At 34.9% G+C, this 18,650-nt stretch overlaps 1 protein-coding gene across 1 annotated transcript in view; it reads right to left on the bottom strand.

The window, feature by feature from the left end:
- The window catches only part of LOC129002972 (nuclear cap-binding protein subunit 1), a 51,153-nt gene that overhangs the window by 28,411 nt on the left and 4,092 nt on the right, over nucleotides 1-18,650 (bottom strand). The window contains exons 2-11 of the mRNA XM_054431127.1: nucleotides 16,752-16,840; nucleotides 15,935-16,120; nucleotides 15,266-15,445; nucleotides 14,201-14,392; nucleotides 12,972-13,187; nucleotides 12,592-12,689; nucleotides 10,538-10,709; nucleotides 6,972-7,039; nucleotides 5,660-5,797; nucleotides 5,179-5,282 (exon numbers count right to left, since the gene is read on the bottom strand). Coding sequence (XP_054287102.1) covers nucleotides 5,179-5,282; nucleotides 5,660-5,797; nucleotides 6,972-7,039; nucleotides 10,538-10,709; nucleotides 12,592-12,689; nucleotides 12,972-13,187; nucleotides 14,201-14,392; nucleotides 15,266-15,445; nucleotides 15,935-16,120; nucleotides 16,752-16,840 — 1,443 coding nt within the window. The remainder of the gene's footprint in view (nucleotides 1-5,178; nucleotides 5,283-5,659; nucleotides 5,798-6,971; nucleotides 7,040-10,537; nucleotides 10,710-12,591; nucleotides 12,690-12,971; nucleotides 13,188-14,200; nucleotides 14,393-15,265; nucleotides 15,446-15,934; nucleotides 16,121-16,751; nucleotides 16,841-18,650) is intronic.

Here is an 18,650-nt window from a genome sequence, read left to right on the forward strand (position 1 = left end):
TTGAATCTACCAGAAACAGGAATTACAGAATTCTCAGCAAAACAAAAAGTTCAAACAGATACAGAACCAACAAGTGAGGATTATTCCAATGATGGAACAACTGAAGTTTACAACGAGAAAACTACGACAAAAAGTTCTGGGATTGATGACTTTTTCTCCACATTAACCGACACAATGTTTTCAATGCAAACTACAACGGAAAAGAGTGTAGAGACAACAACAAATGTAACACGTAAAACATCAGCAGACAACTTGGACACAGACACTCAAGAGTCAAAGCAGCAGAACTACCGTCTAGTCACATTTCCTGGAGACACTGTTTCCATCATAGCCAATCGTATCTCAAAGTCCGTCTCGTACAGAACTGCTAAAGGCAAGGAAGGTCGACTAAAGACTAGGAAACATCCTGAGAGTAGGTACAAGTATTCAGATGCATATAAAGACTATAGCACTATTTTATAGTTATTATAAAAATACATATTTTTTATAAATCTGCTTTTCTTTGCCCCTTGTCCAGATAATTTAAGCAGGATAGAGTTTGTTTATTTACTGATTGGGGGTTACAATCCCAAAGGGATAAAAACTCAGTTTCAAGATTGATTTTTGTTTTGTGGTGGGGCAATATTATTTCTTCTTGTGAGAAATTGTGATAAATAAATCTTCTTGGATATTGTTTTTAGCCTGAAACTAAGATATTCCTAACAAGTTAGAGGAAATCATAGGAACCTTTTTTGAATTTGAGGACCGCTCGTATTATAGTATAGATATATAATTTGTAGAGGTGCACAAACGGCTCTATTTTTCGAGCTAAGCTTTTACGATTGCAATAGGACAAAACAGAAAGTGTCTGTGGAGTTTGCAGAATTCACGTTTTTATTGCGGTTGCAGATGACAATAATACAATTTCTGTGATCACTGGAGAGGGGAGACTATAATGATATCCCCGCAACAGTCGAAAATGACCAGGATTTTTTTGTAGACACCATTATTACAATCAATTAGGGCTACTATACTTAACAAATAGGTTTCATTACCTAAATCTTACCCAAGTTTTGAAAAAAGACAAAAAATGTTGTCCTGGCCATCAAATGAATAAATCTTATCTTAAATCGTCATCATGCAATATTGATATACAACCACAACACCTGATACCAGTTATATTCAATATAACAACTTAAATACGGTATACATGCAATGGTTTTCCTTTTAAAGGGAATGTAGGAGTTTAATGAATCACACAAGCAAATCACAATATGATTTATTAAATACAAATATATTTATTCTGAAAATTACACCAGCTTGGCCTCACCAAGTTTATAAAACTTGTCGGTGAGGTCCAATTGATACAATATAAGGCTAACAAACAAATAATTTACATTTTTTTTTTCTTTTTTTGAACAAAGATTTCTTAATGTCCTATATTTCTACGGCGGTTTGTGGCAGGCACTTTAACTTAAAACAAAGTAGTTGGCAGCACACTAAAAAATCTAAAATGTAGTGACATAAATATTTCTTTGTAAAAATAAAATAAAACACTGATTATTTACCAACTGACTGGGGAGCAGAGTCGTTAGTGTAGTTAAGACTAGAGTTTGAACCCCTTGTCAAAGAATTACTAAGAAGTACTGGTATATATTATACACACGCACAACCTGGAGGTTTACATAACTAGCATAGAATCGACATAGAAAGATTTGTAACAGTAAAAATAATTTTTAACATTATTGCTTTAACTCGATCTCTTTCTGGTTCAGCAAATTATTGACATGATTGCTGCTTCAGTGCAATCCTTGTTATAGACTCATGTCTAGCCTACAGCCTAATCTTAACAATGGTGACCTTTTCACATCCAAATGCTTATTTCAATATATCAGGTATTTGTCAGTTCATGCCATTCGGCGCTAAATGCTTTGTCAACGCAATATTGAAGAGGATTTATAGAAACCAGATTTCTCACATTCAATATTAAGATGTCTTTTAGGTATCATCAGCTCACTGCTCGCTGTCCAAAATGGTAATATTTATGACCATCAGAGTAATTCCAGGTATACCTTTTATGAGGATGCATAATTAGATCTAGACAAATCTTTAAAAAAAGGAAGATAAAATTATACTTCTTCACTCAGCCATAGATCTCTTGGTTTTCACCCTGACTAAGAACTAACAGGTAAAAGATAGGTATGCATATATGAGGCGTTGGCGTTAACAAACCGTGTAGTGTGAAGCATGTTAAAATGAAAAGAAAGTCATGTTCAGGTTCCTGATGTCTAACAAGTAATCTGTAATCTGCAAGTATAGAGAGCAGCGAACACATAACAAAATAGAAGCGCTACTCGGAGCGCAGGAGCGTGGCAGTCTTACTAGCCGGCGAAACGGACAAAGATGGCGGCGCTAGCCTACTCGTCGGGGAAATAAATATGTGCACTCGAGTTTGAGCCGAAAAATCTGAGATGAATAATCCAATTTTGTTGAAACAAAAATTAAATATAAGCTGGTTTAAATACATTTTACGTGGTAGCAATAAAAAAATCCGTTTACCAGAAAAATTTATATTGTTGAAAGATCCTCAAAGTACCAGTTTTTAAGAAACTCTGCACTAACACTGAAGTTTAAAATTTAATTGTAAACAAACCACTGAGCTAATCGGCCTGCCAGTTGCGGGATAAGTTTTTGTTTTTACAAATATATATCTGTTTAAAAAACACCTTTGTTCGCATTACTAATCTGTCATATTGGTGTTATTTCTTGTGTCACGACAAACACGATGATATTTTGAACGAAATTTTTAGCGTCTTATTATGTAAGCATACGTTTTAAAAATAAACATCAGCATAAAAACTATTGTGAGTTAAAATTTTACAATGCATGGAACTGTTAACAATAAATCTACCAATAAGCCATAAAAATTTCAGAAAGATTGGCTCATTGGTTTGTTTACAATTAAGTTTTAAACTTCAGTGTTAGTGCAGAGTTTCTTAAAAACCGGTACTTTTAGGATCTTTCAACAATATAACTTTTTCTGGTAAACGGATTTTTTTTTATTGCTACCACGTAAAACGTATTTAAACCAGCTTATATTTTATTTTTGTTTCAACAAAATTGGATTATTAATCTCAAGAGATATTTAGGCTCAAACTCAAGCACATATTTATTTCCCCGACAGTAGTCCCGGCGTGTGCAGCGCGCTAGTCGTCTGCTATGCTTGATGAGAATAGTGTAGATATAAAGTTAATGATATTAGTGTAAAGGAAATAATGTAATTGAGGACTTGACGAACAAAGTACTTGGACAATGTGTAGGAGTAAATTTGTTTCCAAATAGTACATATTCCTCAGGATATGAAACAATATGGACAAAAATGATTTTTGTTTACTACCTAATTAAAATTATTGCTCAAAAATATTTCAATGTTAGAGTTCGCTACTACTGTAAAATAAGTAACGAAAGTTTTCACAAAAATAAAATCAGGCAACATCTCAATAAAATGTAATTTTTCTGGGACAATAAATTGAGTGTATTTTTACAAATATATTTGGGAAGTTTAACTTAACTTACAGAATTATCTTTAGTTTATCTTGGATGATATTGAAAGCTAATTAGTCCTTAAAAAGTTGTGCTAATCGGTTAAAAATTCTTCATAGACAATATATTTAAAAATTTCTTTAATATATACAATATTACAGTACAACAGTATAAATAAAACATTAAAACACTGCACGCTAAAGTCAGATGACGGCCCGGCGGTGCAGCGGGCGTGGCGCGAAGCAGCGGCAATGGATCCCTTTTGTACCAAATTTTTAGAAAACCGAACATGATAAAAATTTTTGGTGAATCGCATAGTTAAATTTGGTTATTTATCCACAACTTTCCCGCTGACGAAATTTCTCTGACCAAAAAATAAAAAATTTCCTCGCAATACAACTTTTTCATGTCTGAATCTGAAAAATTAAACTACAGAAGTGTTAAACATATTTATAACTCGATTACTATCATAACTAATAATTTTATATTCACACCATCGTTTTCCTCAGTATCATATCTACAAGTGTGCAAAATTTCAGAATTTTTTGTCAACTATTAATGTTGTTTATGATCGTGTATTTGTCGCGGGGTTTTTAATGCGAACTGAGCTCGCGGGTCTTGGATTCAGGCTGTATGACGGACCAAGATGGCGGATTTGGCCACACTTTCAGTGCATTTGGTTAAACGCCGTGTCCTCTCTATTATTATTATTATTATGTGCTCGCTGATAGAGAGGGACAGCAAGTGGGTTTCCTTACCAATAGTATAGTGTAATTCTGATTTTTCCAGAGAACCTATAAGCGGTAAGCGACCGCCGACCCGTATTTTACCGCGAAAATGGTAGGCTTGAAGCGTTCTCGTACTGACAAATTTACAACTACAGTACTGATGATTTACAACATAGGCTCATGCATGATTATTAATATAGGTTAAACCAAGCGGGAGTAACATTATTGATATCCAGAGGAGGGTAAAACAAAGCCCTATCAGAATTGTTATTTGGATTATTGCTCCCGTTCTCGTTCTTTCATTAGTAATTTTTACTTTGTGTATTTGGGTTGTTTACTTTGTCCTTGTGAGATTTACATAATTATTATTGGCAGAGTCGATGAGAGCTTATTGAATAAAAGGTGACTGGACTATTGATTGACCTTAGGAGATCAATTTCCAGTACAGACCTATCCCCAATTATTTAACTGTAATTATTTGTCCATACCTAGGACAGTTTGTTAACCCTAGAAAGGTATCGTCATACAGCATGACGCTAAGGGTATCAATTAGTAAATTTGACGTATATAGGAATTGCATAGTAAGGTATCATCATACAGTGTGACACTAAGGGTATCAATACGTAAATTTGACGTACTTCCGGCCGTTTTACCATACACAAGCCGGCAATTTTACTATACACAAAGGGTATTGACTTGTAAGTTTGACGTATACGTTCCAAGAAACTGACTAGCAAGTGCATAAATAAACACAACGACCCAACCAAGGCAGCCATCGCAAGGCAAATGACTGCTGAGAGCACTGCCGGAAGGAGGGTATTGTCGGTTGATGGGGTGGGGGTTAAGACGATAAAAATAACTCACACTACGTCAAATTTACGTGCAATACCCATCTAGGATTAAGAATGAATAGTTTAGAATCACTCACCAGCTCCTTCCCCTTGGTACTTGAAGTGAGGCACTGGGGGTGCTGGGATGAGGGCCTCGAATGACTCTGGCACAATCTCTTTGATCCTCTGATAGTACGATAACCTAAACAAAACATTGATCTACGTCAGAAAAAGGAACACCAGCAAAAGATTTGATTTTACAGGCCAATTATCACATTTTTATGAAATCTTGAAAAACTGACAACTTTCCTTTAAATTGCACACTCCAAAAAGGGCAGTAGTTGAAAAAAATTACATCGATCAATCTCAATTGGAGAATCCAGTGACGAATATAAAAGTACAATGAATTATACACTCTGTCCTCTATTACAATGGGTATCAGAATAAATCTACTCATCTCAAGTAATGAAACTACAAACTTCAATAGTATTTTGATGGTCTTGATATATTTTTTAAATTTGGAAAGGTGCAGAGTAACGGGCCATGTGCCTCAGTATTATATATTGCCTTTCATCTAACCTTAAACTCTTAAGGAGGACTTCCTTGATGAACTTGGGTGGAGGCAGTTCTGTGTCCAACCTCAGACAGGAGTTCCAATCTTCCCAGCTCCATCGAAACTGGAAGTTGCTCAGGTGGTACGAGAACCAGTTGACAAACCTGAACAAACAATAATCATAATAACAAACGACGATTTGACTCTCACTCAACAATAAAATCAGACTTGACTTCAAGATAATGAAAAATATTTTTTAAAAATTATTGAAACAATCTATGGGAGATAACCCAGGATTGGCCGCAATTGCCGAGGAAGATTATGATAAGTCTGTTATTGCAAGAGATATTCAGGAGTTTTCCCAATTGTGGAAGACGATGATGATGTATCTGTGACCTTGGTAGATGATTATGATATTTACTGTGATCACAGATTTAAGTCATGATAACATTGTGATAAATACAAATTATACTAAACTCAATAGGCTACTGTTTTTACACATTGTGGTTTTGGGTTTCTGAACTCAGAATGATTTGAATCAATTGAAAACATTTGAACCCTGAAGCTTTTATGCCTATGTGTTAGTAAGTTCATTTTAACTAAATAAGATAAATAAAGTTACCTATTGTTGTAATAGTTTGTAATTTTAATATTTTTTCCCATATTTGTCTATGATCTCACTAAGCTTCAGGAGAATAAAATAAAACGAGATGACGTAAACCCAAGGCCTACATGTTTTATGCTATTACACAGGCCTACTAAAGAAACTAATATTTATTTCTACGTCATAACATAAAATCAAAATAATTTTGATTTTGATTAATAAGGTTTGTGACCAATTAAATTATTGTGAGCCACTGTGTAAAATGAATTAAAATTAAGCGTAGGCTCCGCTCAATGGAGAATCTCAGGCTCGCCCACCTCTGCCCATTAGCTTTAGGACTACAGTAGACTCCCTCTTATCCGAACACTGGAAAACCTGTTATCCAGTTAAACCGAGGTCCCCAAAAACTCGTTAAAACGGACTGTTTACTGTGATATTCGACTTAAATTTAGGAGAGCGTTGTATTAAGACACGTGATCACTGGTCTCAAATATTTCCCACAAGAACAGACGTTTCAGTACTGCCTACTTCCTGCCGATCTAGTCCGGTTAAACCAATGCGCTGATAACAATTGTCCGGTTAAAGAGGTGTCATTTCCGCTGAGTGTAGTCCGGTTAAACTGATGTCCGATTTAAAGGTGTCCAGATAAGAAGGAGTCTACTGTACAACTTTATCAGGAAAGCTAGCTGATCTCAATCCCTTAAAAGAGGGTAATCAACAAATGTATGACTTACCGATCAAAACAGCTTGTGTTCATGGTGTCAATCCTCAAAAACAATATTTCTGTTGCTTGGGCTAGGACCTAAAACAAAGTGTTTCGCAACATATTACATAATGGACATAGACAGTATTTCGTAATAAAAATTTAAAATTATCCTTATACCAGCCCCTTAAGCATGAATTCAGCAAAGAATTTGTACCTAAACAAATGAGAGTTTGTGGAAGCATAGAAATCCCAGTTTTGGGGAGATCTATTTACTTTAACCATTACAAGACATTGTAATAGTAATGGGACAGTGAACACCTTGAATTTAATAACCAAACAACAAATCAGCCACTGTGCTTCTGAACTCTAATTTTCAAAAAGTTAAGGTAAACAATGCCGGAGATCCTACAATATATTAAATGTTTGTTTGGAGTAGGAGCAGTATTTTAGGATACACGATGAATGATTCTATAAAAAGTGTAAAGGCTAGAACTTGTATAATTAGAACATATTTTTAAGCACTACATGTATTTGCACAAGAAACTGCTTTGTTGATAACAACACTATCTTATATATTAAAAAAATTTGGTTTTTCTTTTCCGAGTTCGTTTGGCTCTTCTACCCTACCAATTTTCATGATTGAGGTCTCAAATTGAAGGTATGCACGCTCAGATTTGCCATCAAGCAACGGCATATATTTATCTATAATCCTACTCGGCTTATACGTAAAAGAAATTTGCTCCCCATGTTATTCTTATGGGAGTTAAATTTGGTTTATCTTTGCCGAGTTCGATTGGCTCTTCTACCCGACCGATTTTCATGATTGAGGTCTCAAATTGAAGGTATGCACGCTCAGATTTGCCATCAAGCATCGGCATATATTTATCTATAATCCTACTCGGCTTATACGTAAAAGAAATTTGCTCCCCATGTTATTCTTATGGGAGTTAAATTTGGTTTATCTTTGCCGAGTTCGATTGGCTCTTCTACCCGACCGATTTTCATGATTGAGGTCTCAAATTGAAGGTATGCACGCACAGATTTGCCATCAAGCATCGGAATATAGTTATCTATAATCCTACTCGGCTTATACGTAAAAGAAATTTGCTCCCCATGTTATTCTTATGGGAGTTAAATTTGGTTTATCTTTGCCGAGTTCGATTGGCTCTTCTACCCGACCGATTTTCATGATTGAGGTCTCAAATTGAAGTTATGCACGCACAGATTTGCCATCAAGCATCGGCATAAATGTATCTATAATCCCACGCGGATTATACGTAAACAAAATTTGTTCCCCATGTATTTCTTATGGGAGTTAAATTTGGGGTTTCTTTGCCGAGTTCGTTTGGCTCTTCTACCCGACCGATTTTCATGATTGAGGTCTCGAATTGAAGGTATGCACGTACAGATTTGCCATCAAGCATCGGCATAAATGTATCTATAATTCCACGTGATTTCTACGTAAACGAAATTTGCTCCCCATGTATTTCTTATGGGAGTTAAATTTTGTTTCTCTTTGCCGAGTTCGTTTGGCTCATCTACCCGACCGATTTTCATGATCGAGGTCTCGAATTGAAGGTATGCACGCACAGATTTTCCATCAAGCATCGGCAAATATTTATCTATAACCCCACTTGGTTTATACGTAAAAAAATTCCCTCTCTATGTATTTCTTATAGAAGTTAAATTTTGTTTCTCTTTTCCGAGTTCGTTTGGCTCTTCTAACCGACCGATTTTCAAGATTGAGGTCTCAAATTGAGGGTATGTACGCACAGATGTCCCATCAAGCATTGGAATATATGTAGCTACAGTCCAAACCCGGATTATACGTAAAATAAATTTGCTCTATTGGTAGTTAAATTTAGTTTTTCATTTCCCAGTTCGTTTGGCTCTTCTACTCGACCAATTTTCATGGTTGAATTTTCAAATTGAAGTTATGCATGTCCAGGATTTCCGGCAAATGTTGCCGGTTGTGCCTCATTCATCTAGAGCCTCTACTGTTCAGAATTCAATTAAGTTTTCATACCTATGGCCACTATTCAAAATTTTTAAATTAACAAAAAATATGAGGGCTAAAACTAATGAGTTAGATTTTGCTAACTTTTTGCTCGAAATTGGCAATGGGGAATACCCAACAATTGATGACAAATCTGTGGACTTACCCCCACCACTTATCTCTGATTCAGACGTAGTTTCAGAAATTTATGGAAAAAACCTACAAACGCCTATGGACTCATCGTACTTATCAAAATGTGCCATTTTAGCACCAAAGAATGAGCATTGTGAGGAAATCAATAAAAGAGTTTTAGACCTCATCCCAGGCTCAAGCAAAACATATATAAGTGTGAATAAACTAATTACAGATGATGACAGTGAACTATTGCAATTCCCTATTGAATTCCTCAACAGCCTTGAGATGACTGGTTTGCCTTCTCACAAATTAGTCTTAAAGGAAGGTGCCATTGTGATGGTATTAAGAAATTTAAACTACACAGCAGGTCTTCTAAACGGAACAAGACTTATTGTCAAGAAAATGTATGAAAACAGTTTAGACTTAGAAATCATAACTGGCACAAATATTGGACAACGTGCACTATTACCCCGCATTGATCTCTCTCCATCAGATCCTACAGTACCATTTTCTTTCAAACGAAGACAATTCCAAATAAAGGTTGCGTTCTGCATGACCATCAACAAGGCGCAGGGCCAAACGATTGATTGAGTTGGTGTGTACTTGCCTGAACCAGTATTTAGTCACGGTCAGTTGTACGTCGCCTTATCGAGAGGGAAATCTTTCGATACTGTAAAAGTAGAAACTAAATCAAAAGGTGGACGAACAGCAAACATTGTTTGGAAGGAAGTATTATAAAAGTCGTAATATTAATAAAGATTATCAGATGGAGGGAACTACTCCTGAGAATATGCGTACATGCAATTCTACCGACAGAGATGTCTATTTTACAAGAAATATTGTTGTTAATAAAACATTCTTAATAAAGCCTCATTCACACTGTGTTACATATGAGTTAACAAATGTACGTGCTTTCTCTGTAGGTGCTTTTAGGAAGTGTGTGGATATTGTTCTGGATTAATTGATTTTCAAAACGGAAAAAAATACATCGGGACGATTTTCTCTGTGTTATATCTAATGTGTTACACTTTAATTTGGTCATAAGGCGAAATTAATCCAGCAGCCCTATAAGAGTTTAATTAAAGTTGTACCGCCCTTATTAAGTTTAGTATTTTATTTTTTATTATTAATTTCAATGCTGCGGAGCAGCACGGGTCATCTAGTTTATTATAAAATCAAACAAGTCTTGAATGTGTTTAAAATTTGTATATATTAAAAGTAAAACACTAATCAAGCAGGTCTACATGTCTGATGATGGCATTAAGATGCCGTAACAGCAGTTTCAACTTTCAAGCTGATTGACAAACACAACTCCTATTTTTGCTCCATTACAAAAGAAAACTAGATAGAGCCTTGCCTCTATTAAAAGGTATGATTTACAAAAAAAAATTTGGAACTGTACAAGAAAATTATAAATGAGGAAAAGTATTTCTTCCTTACTTGTCATTATTTTGACATATTACCTGAGGCATAGTCCCGGGCTCGAGCTTACACAGTTCAATCAACAGAGAGCCGTAGAAGACCTCCAAGTAGCGAGGAGTTGGTAGGTTGAACAACTCACTGAAGATAGCCTCTACAATGCAATAGTCTAGAGGGATGTTGGCCCTGTATGGGAACGCCAGTAGATGGGCAGCGCTGTCAACATGAAAAACAAAACATGAACAGCTTTAAAATTATGGTGTTTTTGTCAGATAAATTTGAGATGTAGGTTATCAATGAAAAGGAGGCCACCAGATTCCCTAACTATAGTGGATTAAGTTACAGCACAGCAGATAAGCAAATCATATTTCCAGGATTAGGCCTAATTATTTATGACATCAAAAACTGCTCATAAGTCGTAAATCATAGTTTTCCTTGACCTGGTCGGAATCATAACCTCTCTAAATCTAAAAATTAGGGATGGTCAAGTCTCGAAATTTCGGGAAATTTTAAATCTCGTTACACGATATGAGATTTCTTTTTGGCCGAGATTTTTATCGAGACGAGAATAAAAAAAAAAAAAAAAAAAATATTAAAAACGCCTGCAGAAAGTCAATGCAATACACGCAATACAGGAGCGTGTTGTAGTTGCGTTTCCTTTGCGAAGGTGTTCTTAATGAATTAATTCTTTAATTGTAAATATTACTTTAATTATTTTAATAATATTACTTTAATAACATTTGAGAAGTTTTGTTAAGTGTAAGCAGTGTGAGGAATGTTTTGTTACTATACAAAGTCAAAATAAGTACCTACCTAACTATTTTATCAAAATGAATATTGCTTTCATTTTATGATTTATTTTATTTTAGGATAAGTTGAACTCTATCCTAACTGATATCACTATGTTTCCTAATCGTAGGCATTTTTAATAAGTTAGGCGTGATTAATAAAAAAATGTTATGCTGATGTTTTTTAATAAAAGATTGTAAATATTCTTGCCTATTATCATTATTTTTGTATTTAAACAGTCATCTAACAATGTTACAAAATCAGGTAAAAATTTTGAACGTGCATTTCCCGTTGTGTATGAGAAGGGAAATCCCGTCTCGATCTTGTCTCAAAATTTTATGAGAAATAAAAAATCCCGTCTCGTCTCGTCTCGAACTAAAAATCCAATCTCGTCCATCCCTATTCGGGAAATTTTAAATCTCGTTACACGAGATGAGATTTCTTTTTGGCCGAGATTTTTATCGAGACGAGAATAAAAAAAAAAAAAAAAATATTAAAAACGCCTGCAGAAAGTCAATGCAATACCCGCAATACAGGAGCGTGTTGTAGTTGCGTTTCCTTTGCGAAGGTGTTCTTAATGAATTAATTCTTTAATTGTAAATATTACTTTAATTATTTTAATAATATTACTTTAATAACATTTGAGAAGTTTTGTTAAGTGTAAGCAGTGTGAGGAATGTTTTGTTACTATACAAAGTCAAAATAAGTACCTACCTAACTATTTTATCAAAATGAATATTGCTTTCATTTTATGATTTATTTTATTTTAGGATAAGTTGAACTCTATCCTAACTGATATCACTATGTTTCCTAATCGTAGGCATTTTTAATAAGTTAGGCGTGATTAATAAAAAAATGTTATGCTGATGTTTTTTAATAAAAGATTGTAAATATTCTTGCCTATTATCATTATTTTTGTATTTAAACAGTCATCTAACAATGTTACAAAATCAGGTAAAAATTTTGAACGTGCATTTCCCGTTGTGTATGAGAAGGGAAATCCCGTCTCGATCTCGTCTCAAAATTTTATGAGAAATAAAAAATCCCGTCTCGTCTCGAACTAAAAATCCAATCTCGTCCATCCCTACTAAAAATATCTATTTTTATTTGGATAAGTTGGGCTTACCTAAGAAATCAACTTTGAAAAATTCAATTTCGTACAGTTGATTCATTAAGCCTAACTGATATTACAAGTAAGCCTACCTAATATTACATAAAAAAAATCTTTATTAAATTTATGTTTCTGTTATCAATATTTTAAACCAAGTTCAAAAAAGTTATCAACAAACAACAAAAATAAAAAACTAACCAGTCTTTTCTCTCCAGGTGAGACATTTCGATGATCTGATGAAGATGTTCCTCAATGAGCCACCTTTCAATGGAATGAGCACCTGGAAGAACAGGTCCCTGTGGACAACCATGACAAGTATTTGAAATTAGTGTCATAGCCTTCTAAATTATAAACTGATCTAACAATATTACTTTTTCCTACAATATTTTTCACACCTCAAACAAAGCAGTGAATAAAGCTAACTAGCCTATCAAGAAACTGAAAAAGATAAAAAATGTTACTATAACATTTGGAACTTTTGAGCAGCTGTGATAACTTATGTGAAAATTATCCAAGCTGTCGGCTGATTATATCAACGAATACATAGCCTTTCATTTGCTATTTGGCAAGGAGTATACCTCGGGACAGTCAGTGTAGTCGAACATGCGGAAGACGACCCAAGGCATCGGGTAGGAGTGGCTGTCGTGATGTGGAGGAGGCAGAATGGTTGGTATGTTGTGTTGCAATGCCTCACACAACACTCCGTCAAACGCCAAGTATGGCCGCACCAGGTGCTTCTCTGTCCAGTTGTCGTTCCTCAGTTTACGCAGCTGCGCCCACAAACAGTCCAGGTACTGCCAACATTACCAAATACCTTTAATCAACTTAATTTTTACAGTAGATAAAGATTGTGTTTTAAAATTATTATTAAAATTAGATTGTGTTTTAATGTTTGTAGAAATTTCAACTCTATTGGTACCTAATTATTTTAACTGTAGTATTTTAAGAAACAGGAAGGTATTATATTGGCCTAACTCAACATCTTATTATTATCATTTAACGACTTTTAATTTAAGAGTCCTTGGAGGCTAGCGCTAGCGGCCATCTTGGATAAGTTCAAACAGCTGCTGAAGAATTATTTATCATCCAAAAATATTTTTTCTATCACCAAAGAGATTATAATTTAAATATCTAGTATACTGTTAGATTAGAAATGTTGAAATGTTCCTAGCAGTTTTGTATTTTTCTCCAAGGGAGTCCAGAAAGCTAATGCCTATCTTGGATTTGTCCGTTATAAAAGCAATGTTAATTTAGTTAATTTCAAAAAGCCGCTGAAGAGTTATTTACAGTCAAAAAATATTTTTTTTTTAAACACCAGATTGATTGTCATTTAAATATCTAGTATACTGTGATATTATAAATTTTCTTTAAGTAGTTTTTTAATGGTTTTATGAGTTAGAACGTCTAGGCTCCAAGGACTCTTAAGTAGGAACCATTGATGAAACTTTATCAAATTTTAACAGTTATGTAATTTTCACCTACTGTATGGTAGATACGATAGGTGAAAATGACTTAACTGTTCATGCCATTCACACGCACATATACACTCATTATGATCATGTATTCAACCAAAGCCAGTCTAATGCTTCTTTCTTCATACAGAGGTAACTATTTTAGACTAGGATTTAAATAGTGTAAGTAAGCTATCTCAGCTACTCAGTTGGTCTTGCTCAGGAACTTAACCAAACTGACATTCATTGAAGAGGTGTGTACGTTAAGTTTCTTTACTACATACTCATGTCTTGGTAACCTAACCCCATCCAACATTTTAATAGAAACTCTTAGTTTGGCTGTATGTCTCACTGACCTCTTCCTGCGGATGAGGAGTATCACTGGACCACACCCGCAGAGCCGCATGATGTTTCTTGGCTCTCTTGTTGAGATACACCTCTATGTTGGCCATCAGCATTTCCAAGGCTTGCTCCTTCTTCTCGTACAGCTCTCGACCCACCCATGGTAGGCAGGACATCACTGCATACACGTACCAGTCCTTGCGAACCTACACAACCAATGTCAACTGTCACTTAAGCTGCTAGGGAATATTAGAACTGGATTCCTTTCAAAATCTATAATTTACGATATCAAATATAGTACACTATTCGGGTCTTTTTTAGAAGAGGGCCGCCACTATTTAAAACTGTGGAAAAACGACAGTCTAGGTTATGTTAGGTTAGGTTGAGTTAGTTTATAGCTTTACTCACACATTTTTTTTTATTTACTGAACAGAAATAATCAGACAGGCCAATGCCACGGAGTTCCGGGTGACACGAGATAAGAACCTTACTTTCAATATGCACAATGCGGATAGTTTTCATTTATCTATGACTCTCGCAAAACCAGGTACTCATTTGAAAACAATTTAATCGTGTAGGGAAACTTTAAATAGTGACGGCCCTCTTCTGAGAAAGATCCCACTAATTCTCTTAACCGGCCCTAACAGAATCAGGCCTAGGTTGATACTAATCTAAACAAGCACATGGTTGTAATTGCGTCATGCTCTAAAATTTACTCGAAGAGTGAGTAAACTTTTTGAAGTTTACGACAAAATTGGTCCTCCAAGGACACAATTTGATTTCATTACTGTGATAATGATGGACACAGAAGTCTCTAGAAAAAATGGTCAGTTAAACTAGCCTGTTTTGAAATTTAGGGCAGTTGAAATAACTTTTATTTTTGCTCGAAGTGAGATGGTTAACCTGAGACGGTGTTGATCCAGGTTGGTTAAGAGAGTATGTAATAAAACCACAACCAGACAAAACTTTAAAAAATTTTAATTGAAGTCCATATCTTATTTGAATCATACTTTGATTGCCTGTTATGAAAAAAAAAACACTCATAGGCTTAAACATACAAAATCAATCTAAGGACTTACACTAGGGACACCATCCTCTTTGGCCACGTCCAGCAGGTTGTCCAACAGTTGGAGCAGAGAATTGGCAGCAATGACATAGCAGTTGACCAGGTCAGCTAGGAACCTCAGGGCGTAGCGGGCCGCGTCCCAGTTGCAAGCCTTTAGTGAATCTTTCAGTGTGCGCACCATGTGCTCCACAAACTACACATGTACAACATGCACAATTTGTAAATTATCTTTGTACGTGATGAAATGATGGCTGGTTTAAAATGTTTAAATCTTACACCGGCACCTAGTTTTTTTTTAGTTTTTTTTTACTTGTTTCAACGCTATTCCAGTTAGTTTCAACCTTATGAAACTTAGTATTTTTGTAGTATTTTGGAAGAACAAGCAGATAGAAACACATTATGGAAAAAGGAATGCATACACGACTAACTTAAAAGAGTTCCAGGGAGTTGAAAGGGCACAAAAAGTTCTCAACATAATTAACTTGATATTTCCCCCCAACAGGGGGGGGGCTTTTTCAGAATAAAGAAATAGAATTATTGAATTTAAAAATAACGAAAGCACATTCCTCAGTGAGCAAACAGCTTTACTCCTTGGAATTTAGTGGAACTACTTATAAAAATATTTCTAGAGTATTTGATCTAAACATTTTTTATTCTAAAATGGTTAAAATCTACTTCGCACCTCGCCTCCAAAATTGTAGTTCTTGGCGTTTAACAACCCCACAAGTGTCGTGTAGATTGAACATTTCTCCGGCATTTTGATTGCACAATCAGTCAAGATCCTCAGCACTTTGGCTCTGAAAGTTGAAAGGTCGGCTTCCAGTACACTTGCCAATCCTTCCAAGTTGCTCTCCAATGAAGAAGTGCTCTGATACAAAAAAGGTTTTTTGTACAGGTTCTAGATATGTTTTGTGAGTAAAAAAATACTTTTATAGGCTACAACAGTTAGCTTATAGAGGTAATCCTTTCTACAAAATTTTAAATGAGAAGGCATTAAGTTTTACAGCTAAGACTTTTACTTGCCAACTACGGTAAGTGAAAAAAGTTCAACATTTAATAATTCTCAACAAAAATATTTTAAAGCTGGAAATACTGTAGGCCTACATTACTTCTAAGAATATGTGTAATTATGAAAAATTATGTAGCTAGGCATATCCAAAGAAAAGGTGAAAACAGTGTTTTTATTTTTTTATTTATTGATGGTAGGTAGATCTTTTATGCACAACCTCCACTACCTACTGCCATGGTAATTACTTTCTTTGGAGGCATGAAGTCTTGAATCAATGTCATTACTAAGTCTAAATTCATAAGATCATAGAAACAAAACTACAATCCTGATGGTTAAATATATGCTACTGTAAAAAATACTTAAGGAATTTTTAGGTGGAATATGGTTGCATTATGATAGCATTTTAAAGCGGGTTTTTCATATGTTCACAGCAACTAAGCTAAACGAACTGGGCTGTAATAATTAGCTTTGTAAGATTTCCTTGGCCTACCTTTTCTCCAACTCTGAGAATAAGCGATTCCAACCTGTCTTCAATTTCTTGATTTTCTGATACTCTTCTTCGCTTCCTGTATGCTCTCTCTGAAAGTTTATTTAGGCTAGTTAATTAGTTTTAAATCTTTTCAGTAAGCCTACGATAAAAGTAAAATAAGAAAGTGATTGATAGAGCAATGTAGTCTCTCGTTACATACTCATGGTGTTTTTATGACTCCAAACCTGTACGTATCTGCTCATAAAAAAACTTAAACTACAGTAACTTAGTTAGTAAGATAGTATGTCAGCTGTTCATAAAAGAGTTATTCACCTCAGTAAACTCAACCAAAAGGAAGTTTTATATGACCAATTTTCCATTATAAAGGATTTTAATAGTTAAACTTTAAAATGGAGGGAAAGACCATTTACTCAGCTCTACAGTATTCCTACAATAGCCTATGAGGATTGTACCAGTATAGCTCCATCACTGATAACAAGTCAATTATTATAGTAGGCATATGAATAAAATTCTAGCCCCTGATCTCTAAGGGCCCTTTCTTTCACACGAGGCCACTAGTGGCCGCCACCGGTTACCGGCCAGGTAACTGCAGTTGATGGTACAGGCAACTGACGAGCCACTCCACCAATAACCACTGTACAACTATTTCAGAAAATGCTTGTTAAAAACGCTTTGCCAAGAATTTAGTTTTTCTATTTTAATGGCAAATTCCTCCTATTAGTTATACTATTTCAAATTGCCGGGTACTTTTCAATCTCGCAAATTAGATCCTCAGTATTAATTTTGTCTTCTATTATTTTGTTTAGTTTTTTATTCTGTTCTTCTTCCTTTGTGTTTTTCTTCTTTTGCCGCAACGTCCTCCTTATTTTTCTTCAGCTCACTCATTTCTTAATACGAACAAAACAGTTCAACACGAAACCAACCCAGAACTAGCACAGTAAAGGTGCATTGTCCCTGAAGCGACTCTTGCGATAGTAGTTGAGCGATAGTAGCTCAGCGATAGTAGGTGAGCACTGGTTAGCGTTGTTTCAAATGTTACCATTGTCCTTGACGCGACTGCGACTGGAGCGGCTAGCGGCTGAACACAGCGACTGTAGCAGGTCTGCTCTGAGGGGAGTCAGAGTCGCAGTCGCTGAGCGATTTGTAGGTGTGTACGGGTTTTGGGCGTAATGTCTTCAAAGAATACAAAACTGCTTTTTACCCCTGAAGAAGATATGAGATATGTACATAATATTAAATCACTACTATTATAAATTATAAATATAAAAAAACTTTTTCAAAATGCAACGTTTTTAAACGCACTATAAAGTACAGAATATGTATTGAATAAATACTTGAAGATTTAAAGAAAAACGTGGGGCGCATACTAATTTTACAATTATCTTCACCTATTGAACTATTATTATCCATTGCATGCGCCCCACGTTTTTCGTTTTAAATCTTACAAGTATTTATTCTCTCCACATATTTATAAATTATTTTTATTTATAATTATTTTATACTTTTTAGTCTTTAATGTGTAAATATGTTAAATCTATTTTACATGGCCTGTTAATACATAACCAAACACTTATTATCTGTAATCATATGTTTTATCTTCCTTTGAGCTGCTTATTTTATATTTAGAATCTCTCGGAAGCAGAACCTGTACCTCTTAACCTCTGCACTTCGAACTGTCAAATTTTAGTATTTACAGAGGACTTCAATATATATATATATATTTAGGCCTACATTCTTCCAAAATTTAAACATGAAAAAATTGGAAGCCCATGGGGCTTAGCCCAAGGGAAATATGAAAATTAAATGATATAGTATTGTATTGTCATCCATTTGTGAGCTATTTTTAAAGTTTCAATTCTCTAGCTCGTCGGGAAGTTAGTTATTGATTGCAAAGTTTTT

Source organism: Macrosteles quadrilineatus, unplaced genomic scaffold (assembly GCF_028750875.1).
Source record: "Macrosteles quadrilineatus isolate MER2022 unplaced genomic scaffold, UCM_ALF_1.0 Scaffold_9__3_contigs__length_116548681, whole genome shotgun sequence".
In the NCBI taxonomy this organism is placed as follows: Eukaryota; Metazoa; Arthropoda; class Insecta; order Hemiptera; family Cicadellidae; genus Macrosteles; species Macrosteles quadrilineatus.